Raw genomic sequence first — 8,465 nt, forward strand, 5'->3', positions numbered from 1 at the left:
TACATTTTTATTCATTTTTGTTTTATTCTGACTATATTTCTGTCTGTTGTTTCTCTGCAGGAGGTGAAGTCAGTGATGCTCCACTTGTTTCTGGTGCTTGAAGGTAACTAAGTACTTTTACTTAAGTACTGCACTAGAAAACTGTTTTGAGGAGCAGGTTAGCTTAGCTTAGCATAAAGGCTGGCTCTTTCCAAAGGTGAAAATAAAACCTTACTTGTGCAGAAGTATTCAGATATACAAGTAAAAGTGCTGCATTCAAAATCCTACTGAAGTAAAAGTACGTAAGTATTATTTGCTAAATGTACTTAAAGTATCAAAAGTTAAAGTAGCTGACTTATTCCCAAATGTTATTATATATTTTATCACAATGTATAACCAGGTAAGTTAATTCAACTCAAAAAAATGTAACGGATTGCAAAGAAATTTTTTATTAACATCAACTAAATTTCACAAAGCATTCAAGTAGCTTTCGTAATTTTAAGTAACAATGACTATATTTTTGTCATTTTTGTTTGTACAACAAAATACAAAACGAAATACAAAGTAAAAAGTACTTGAACAGGAATGTTTCTGTAATTTACAAAACTAAGTTAGTGTCACTTAAAATTACTAGCTGCCTAAAAGCTGCATAATCAAGAATCTTATTTAACTTGAAAAACTGAGTTTGTGTTACTTAAAATGTTAGATATAATCTGTTTCAACAAATGTTTTGAGTAAAATAAGGATAAATAAATAAATTAGGATGTTAATGCATTATTGTTTAAGCAGCTATAGTGTTGTAGCTGGTGGAGCTAATAACTCTTGGGATTATGTAAGGAGCAGAAAAGAAGGAAAAACAAAGTTCTGCCACACAAATCTGTATTGTGTTTTTGGAGTTTTAAATTTTTTAATGTCATTTAAATGAAGCCATCTTTGGAGGAACAGCTATCAATTTATGGTCAACAGTTAATCTATAACAATGCGTTGTAATTTATTTTATTTGACAGCTTTAGTCACTTTGTATATTCTGATTTCACTTAAAGAACGTGATCCAAGTTGAATTCAGCTCCATCTCAACCACTGCCATCAAAACGCTGCTTACATGTTAATAAATACACCTTATAATAATCATATAATACTCAGGAGTCTCTACTTACTTTTCATACTTACGGCAACTATGCTAAACGCACCTTATGTAAATTCAGAGAGAGAAATAACGTTCTTCTTCTTCGAAAGTTGAATTCCTCAATAATAAAACAGCATTGCTCAAATCAAAACACCTGTTTTAGTGCTACAGCTTTACCTGGTCTGCTATGACCACTAATAGTGGCTAATGTTAGAAAACCTTAGATAAATAGTTTTCATATAATTTATATTATGCAAATGTACTGTGTGTTTTGCAATTATTTTAGACTCTTATCCATCTGTGCTACTTTAGCTTTTTAGCTCTGGCATTTAACATCATCTCATAATTGCCATTGTAGCCGCAGTTTATTAAAGGCTAACCACAGCAATCTCGCTTTCAGTAAGTTTGCTGACAATAATAAAGTGTTTTTACTTAAAATAACATTTTAATGCAGCATTTTTGCTTGTAACAAAGTATTTTTACATTGTGTGTTCGCCATTTTTACAAAAGTAAAGGCTGGATATTTCTCTCATCGCTAATTGTCTTCACAAAATACTCAGATTGACTGAAAAAGCTGCGCTGTAATAACGTAAAATTCAATCAAATCTGTCAGCGAGAAAATAACATGGAATTCCTTTTAATGCCTCCGAAAGTTTATCTTAACATCATATATAAGAAGATAACATGATCTCGATCAACAATCAGATCACCTTAAACTCACAGAAGAAACTTCATGAAATAACAGTCAAGACAAAATATTCTCAACAGTTTTCCATTTATTCCATATTTGTCTGTTGGCATTTGTTGCAACTTTATTAGTATTTTACTTTAGTTTCATTCATTAGTGGTTTAATACAACAGCGTGTACAGTGCTTCTGTCTCAGCAAAGATTTCTGCATACAAAATAAAAAACAAAAAGTAGCAACAACATCTGCAGCGTGAGGACTCTGAACCGGTTAGAGTGGAGGGTTGCCAGTTTGAATGCCTCGTGGCTGCCGCAGTGCTCTCGAGCAAGGAGTTTAACAAATGGAAGAGTTCAGTGGGAAAGAATGTCCAAAATCCTGCAACTAAAGCTAAACTTTAGTACAAGGAGCAATCAGAGAACTTATTTCTACAAACTGAAATAGATCAAATAACAAAAAAGGTTAATATTTTCAATTTGATTTATTTGGGACTTATCACCCATTTCTAAATTATGAGATTGTTTCCTTGAAATTAAGAGATAACTCCTAATTCTGACCTTAATTTTATTGAAAAAAAAAGACATTTAAGGATGTAAATTATGACAGAGCTGCTGATCAGTCATCAATTTGACAAAAATGACCGTTTCTACAAGCTTGGATAAAAGCAAATAACGGCACATAGCATTAGAATATGTGTCACAGAAAAGAAAGTAACAAATAGACCTCCAGACTGTGAGATGTGGTTGAAAGCTCTGGAAAAAAGCTAGCAGGTGGATGTTGAGTTAAGACTTTTTTTTGTCAGTTCCTTATTTTACTGTACAGAGTTTAAACACCACAGTGTTGCTGCTTTATTGGCAGGAAAAGAAAAAATAATACAGCAAAGGCACATTCAACAACGACGGCCCCATTCCCTTACTAACACCTAAAAATGATACACCGCTAAGGATGGATGAAAAAAAACACACATACAACACACACATCTGCATAAATGTACACACTTGATTTCACAGTGCCGGCATGCACACAGACCGAAACACACACGATGTCGCTCAGTCAATCAAAACGTGGCGACTGATCGAACGTCCACCTTTTGTGGAACAGAGAGGAAGCGGAAGACTTCAAATTCCCTTCTGACACACTGAAGGTTTGAATCCCTTTTATAAAGCGCCATAATCAACACACACAAACACACACACACACAGAAAATGCTGCAGTTTCTAACGCTATTATTGCACCCAAGTTTGAAAAAAAAGAAAAGAAACACCAAGAGCAAAGAGACCCATATTAGTTTAAAAAATAATAATCTAGTGTAATGATGTGCTGTGCTTCAACTAAACAAACCTTTGTGTGTGTACAAGTCTCCATACTACACACACACAGCTTGGCATGTGTTTATGGAAGACATAAAAGTGTGTGTGCTCGGCATTAGTACAACGGTTTCTATACAAATTAGTTCCTTTCTAGTCAACCAGGCAAAACAAAACACTACATACTTTATAGCGGTTGCCAGATTAGAGCATTATCCCCCTCTTTAAGACCCAGTTATTTATACATGAAGAGTAGAAAATGCTCAACACGCCCCCCTCCTCCCCCCCAAATTCAAATATGATCCAGTTTGAAAGATGAGAAATGGGTTGCCATGTTTGGACAACATCCCCCTTTAAGAGCCCAAACACTCACTGTGCTTTCTTTACGAAGAGGGAATAACATCGCCAGATCTGAGCAGCGTCGCGTGTTCAAGTGTTCCCAGGTTGTGTATTAAGATGGGAAAAGGGTTGCCATGTCGTGTTAATATCCCCCTTTATTAGACAATAAGGGACATACTGCAGTAACATTCTGTTGATTCGCCACCGATATCCGTTGTTTTCCAGACCTGATCTTCAGTTCAGTGCTTTTCTGGCTGCAATGTTAAAACGTCACAACCTAAAATGATATTCTGCTACGGAAGTCGACCCTCTCTGATGTACATTCAATACGTTCGGTCATTGTGCCTCAGTGAGGGGGGAGCAATGTGGAAGACATTAAAGGTTGTCTCCTAGGGAAAGGGGGATGAGGACAGACTGCTTAACCATCCAGTTACATTTTAGGAAATGGGAAGCTTGTGGTACGAAGAATAAATTCTATGAAAATGCGAGGTCTTACGAAAACCCCCCACAGGAGTCTACCATTAGTCACAGCCAAAAGGATCACGTTCCCAAACTGCAGACATACAATTATGTTAAACAATTCCCAATAGCATCGAGTGACTGAAGCAAAAACTGTTTCATCACAAATAGAAGCTGGAAGATTTTTTTTCACGCTTGAAGGATGAACAAGAAGACGACTCATGGGGTTGGGAACACTTTAGTTGACTACACTGCATTTGTATATTAATTATAATGTGGTTTTAAGTACTTTTCCTCACTGTTCTAGCTGGCTTTGCTCCTTGATAATCACATATTTTCACTGACATGCGCCACCTTAATGTTAATGTGTAATTTTATAATCTTTTATGCTATTTCTTTTAGCTTTCCTGTTCTCCACAGGTCAGAAATCCCTCACATTAAAGTTGCCTTTACGAATAAGATCAAGGATGCGATTGGTTATATGCTATATTTGTGTCAAGAAATTACCAAACAAAAAGACCAAAACTAACGATGCGTTGGTTTCTACTAAAGAATAGAAAAATAGGTCACAAATTTTCGATTTTTAAATTTCCTAAAACAGCGCGTGGTGCAGTTTTTAAAATGGAGCACTTGTTGGGGACTATTTTCAGGGGCAGATCAATACACATTTGGTTTGTTGACAATAAGAAAAATACATAATATCACCAATTTTTCTTAAATATCAGCTGTTAGGAAGACTTCAGGTTTGTTTGATGGAAATTATTTTGGAGGAACCAATCAAATAAGAGAGTTTCTTTACTTCCTTCTCTCCAGCTAATATGAATACTCAGTTTAGATCCGTAGGATTGAATTTGAATCGGACAGCCTTGGTTTGGTTTATGAAGAGATTAAAGTTCGGCATTCGCATGTAGTGAGTTTCTCACTGAGAGTGAGTTCATCTCAGTCTTCAGTCAGGAAGTAACCAATGGGATCGCTTCGTTGAGGCCTAATAATCAGTAGAGTTTCAGTCACATAGCAGACGAATGAAGCTTGTTATCCAATGAGCTTGTTGCAGGTTTAGACTGGTTGCTTTAGGTGTTAGATATGACCAATAGGAACTGGCTGCGGTAGTTGGAAGTCCAGTGGAGTTAAGGTGCATAGATCAGCCAAAAAGGTGTATGGTTGAACAGATCAATGACGTCAGGCTGGATGGTTTCAAATCAGCCAATTGGATGGTGGCTCCAGGCCAGCTGATCTAATCAGGAGGCCCACTCTAGGTGTGGTGCTGTGCGATGAGGTTGCGTAGCTGTTTGATGACGGTGTCGATGAGTTTCTGTCTGTCTCTGTCCGTCTTCCTGAACTGGGCGAAGACGTTGTTCTTCCTGCTCGTCTCCCTCATCCTGGAGAATAGAAAGGGATAAATGGAGGATGAGAGGAAATAATGGGGTTATAAAGGAAGAGAAAGAAAAAGAAGAAAGCAGAAATTAAATGAGGTTAATGGTCTGTTTTCATATCTCACATTTTATTTGACATTCTCAGTGTTTGAATGCTGTAAGTATACCAAAATGCACTCAGTAGTTCATCTGATGCATTCAGGAAAACACACAAGTGCACAATTGTATGAGCATGCTCAGTACAGACACACGGTCACCTGTTAAAGAAGAAAAAGACGTTTCGGCTTTAAAGTTCGGTGTGTTTGTGTGTGCTCAGTGTCACATGAGACAGTGCGTCTCCGTGTGTGTTTTGTCGCAGAACACTGGGCTGTTATGGACCTCCAAGAGGTTCAGGGGCCCAGCAGAGCAAACAAGCCCCAGCAGGGTGCTTCCTCCTGGGCACAGACGGACCACCGGGCCTGGGCCTTGTGGAGCTCGGGAGAGAAAATGCTGACCCTGATTAAGGAAGGTCAACCGCACTGTACTGAACAATGGATCACAGGACTCTGTGTGTGTCTGAGGATGTATCTGTGTGAGAACTTAAGCAGGGCGTAATCCCGAAACTCAACTGTTTGTGTGAATGCAGGTTGTGTATGTGTGTGGTTTTCCACGTTATCTCAACAAACTGATGGTAAATAGAGTCACGATGTGGGTGCTGTTCATCGCTAAAGGCCACAGAGATAAACATCAGTATTATTACGACATGAGTCTTTTGTTTTTTTATTTGTGAGAGGTTGTGCGTGCATTTAACCATGTATATCCCTGAAGTGATACTACACACACCCTCGCTTTACATATACACTTGTACATACATGCTTCATTAGTCATCTAATAGTATACATGCCAGAATCCAACATTACTCCCACACAACAGAGACAATACTCACGGCTTAAATAACCTGTCAAAACATGGCAGAGAAGACAGAGAGGGGACAGAAAAGAGCGGTTGAGATGGAGGTAAAGATGGGTGGAGTTCTCGAAGATTAACTGGTGCTTCGATAGCGCGCCGCAAATGACGACGATTTTCACTATCAATGGAAATTCTTTCCAGACGAGAACATCGATTTTAATTTAATGTCTGAGTGTCAAGTATGAAGCTGTCGTCAGGAGGTTGTTAGATTAGTTTAGCATGAAAACTGTAAACAGGGGAACACAGTTAACTTTTCAAAGCTAAAGAGCTTCCTCTTAAACTAACTAATTAGCACGTTGTATCTCCATTGTTTAATCTGTACCTAAACGGAAATGTAAAAAGTATAAAGTTTTTTTTGGTTTATACATACTGCTTAAACAAACCAGAGACATTGTTTCAATTTGTGAGATTTATGGAACTTCTAGATGGTGAGAGTCAAAATTATGGCATGTTTGTGATCTTTGGATAGAACCATCTAGTTAGTTTCCTCCAGTTTATAGTCTTTATGCTAGACTAAGCTAAGCACATCCTGGCTCAACCTGCCTTACCTTAATTTGATCGATTTCTTACCTTGATATTGCTTGTTTCCTGTGCAAACTCAAACATATTCAGTTTTAATGATATAAAATTTAAGAAACTGGAGCCAAAGAAGGTGGCGGTTTTGTTTAACTATACTTGTTTATCGATTATCAAATTTGCTCAAGATTACGGGTTTTGTCAATGGATTCAAAGAAGGAAATGAGGAATCCAGGAACAGATGCACCAGAATGAGGAAAGAGTGGAAATCAGTAGATGAGTAAATGACTGCTCACTTCTCTAGCAGGGCCAGTGCAGTGTGTGGGTTGACTCTCAGGTATTTGCAGGTGGGTTTGCCGTAGTCAGCCAGGTAGGTCGACCAATCCCACTGTGTGAACAGGTCCAGTAACTAGATAAAGACAGAGAGGCAGAGATGAACAAAAAGCTATTGACTCACAAAAATACCCTCAGTTTTTTTACTGTTAAGCTTTGATTAAATAAACACCATTGTCATCCAGCGGATCAGATGGCCCACGCTAACACATCACCATGTTGAGTAAGATTTGGTGGCCAGTTTTAAAGCAGGGAAATATGAACTTGTAGCAGCTTCAAAGCTTTAAAAGAAATGGTAGGAAATCTTAAATACTGTGACGAAGGAAGATTAGTAAAATTTATTAAATCCAAGATAAAATCATGTTTCCAGAGCTGAAGGTTTGTCTTAAGATTCCTATTTAACTGATCAGCAGCCAAAAATACTGTTTTTATTATGATATAAAACCTTAAAAAACCCCCCACACAATTTCATATTGTGAAGCTGAAACCAACAAAATGTCCTTCTGGTTAAAAATAAACTTGTTCTCTAACTTGTTTTATAATTTAGGTTGTGTTTTCTTTTGCATATTTCTGAATGAAAATTGGTGTTATGGGTGCCCACAAGTCTCCACTTTGCAGACAGCCCACTTTATGCTAATCCCATGCAGTTTTTTTTGCATGTGGTATAAAAGTGTTATTTTTACCTAGTGTATCTAAATATTTCTGCGTACTGGGGTCCCTAAACAGTACTGAAATTGGATTAATTGGCCACCCCTGCATAAGTCAGTGCCTCACTTGTGCCATCCCAGTCAAAAAAGTCTGGACACGCCCCTGCTTTCATATTAATCAATTGTTACTAAATAAACATCTGACCTGTTTGTATTCATTCATTTATTGTAAAATAAACAATGGAATATGGAACAAATTTCATCAAACTGCTCCTCAAATGCTGGAAAAAGCTTAAATTACATTTTACAAACATAAACAACATACCTAAATTGACTTTATGCTAATAACGTCAGACTAAATGGCCAACACCTTTTTTAAACAAATGCTACGAACTCTGAAACACACATTTAAACATTTACAAGGAATTGTAATTTCAACAAATGGTTTTCCTACCAGAAACTATTATTCTGGCAACAGTTTGTGAAACTACAATGACTCCTATTTAATTGCTTCTGTGGCACTACGATGCTTTTCCCTGTAAACGCTTTACTCATTACTTAAGTCTCTTCTAGCTAAGGCATTCCCTAAGTTTTATGTTGCAACCTAATTTAGCAAGACTTCGTAATGGGTTTACAAATAGCCGGTACAACCTAAACAGAACAATTAACAGATGATTCACTAACTAATCTGAACTGCTGAATTTTTATACTGGACACATTCATATTTAGGCAAATAAACAAAATATGCAACAGAA

General features: G+C 37.2%; 1 protein-coding gene across 1 annotated transcript; it reads right to left on the reverse strand.

Moving 5' to 3' along the window:
* Nucleotides 1-1,858: 1,858 nt before the first annotated feature.
* Nucleotides 1,859-7,139, reverse strand: LOC118338127 (exocyst complex component 6B-like; the record flags this gene model as incomplete). Its single annotated transcript, XM_035675349.1, is given in 3 exon segments — nucleotides 1,859-5,272; nucleotides 6,192-6,203; nucleotides 7,027-7,139. Coding segments are annotated over 3 exon segments (252 nt in total), but the record flags the coding sequence as incomplete, so codon positions are not given.
* Between the last annotated feature and the right edge of the window lie 1,326 nt (nucleotides 7,140-8,465).

The sequence above is a fragment of the Morone saxatilis genome, unplaced genomic scaffold, assembly GCF_004916995.1.
Source record: "Morone saxatilis isolate NCDOM2014 unplaced genomic scaffold, NCSU_SB_2.0 Contig4, whole genome shotgun sequence".
In the NCBI taxonomy this organism is placed as follows: Eukaryota; Metazoa; Chordata; class Actinopteri; family Moronidae; genus Morone; species Morone saxatilis.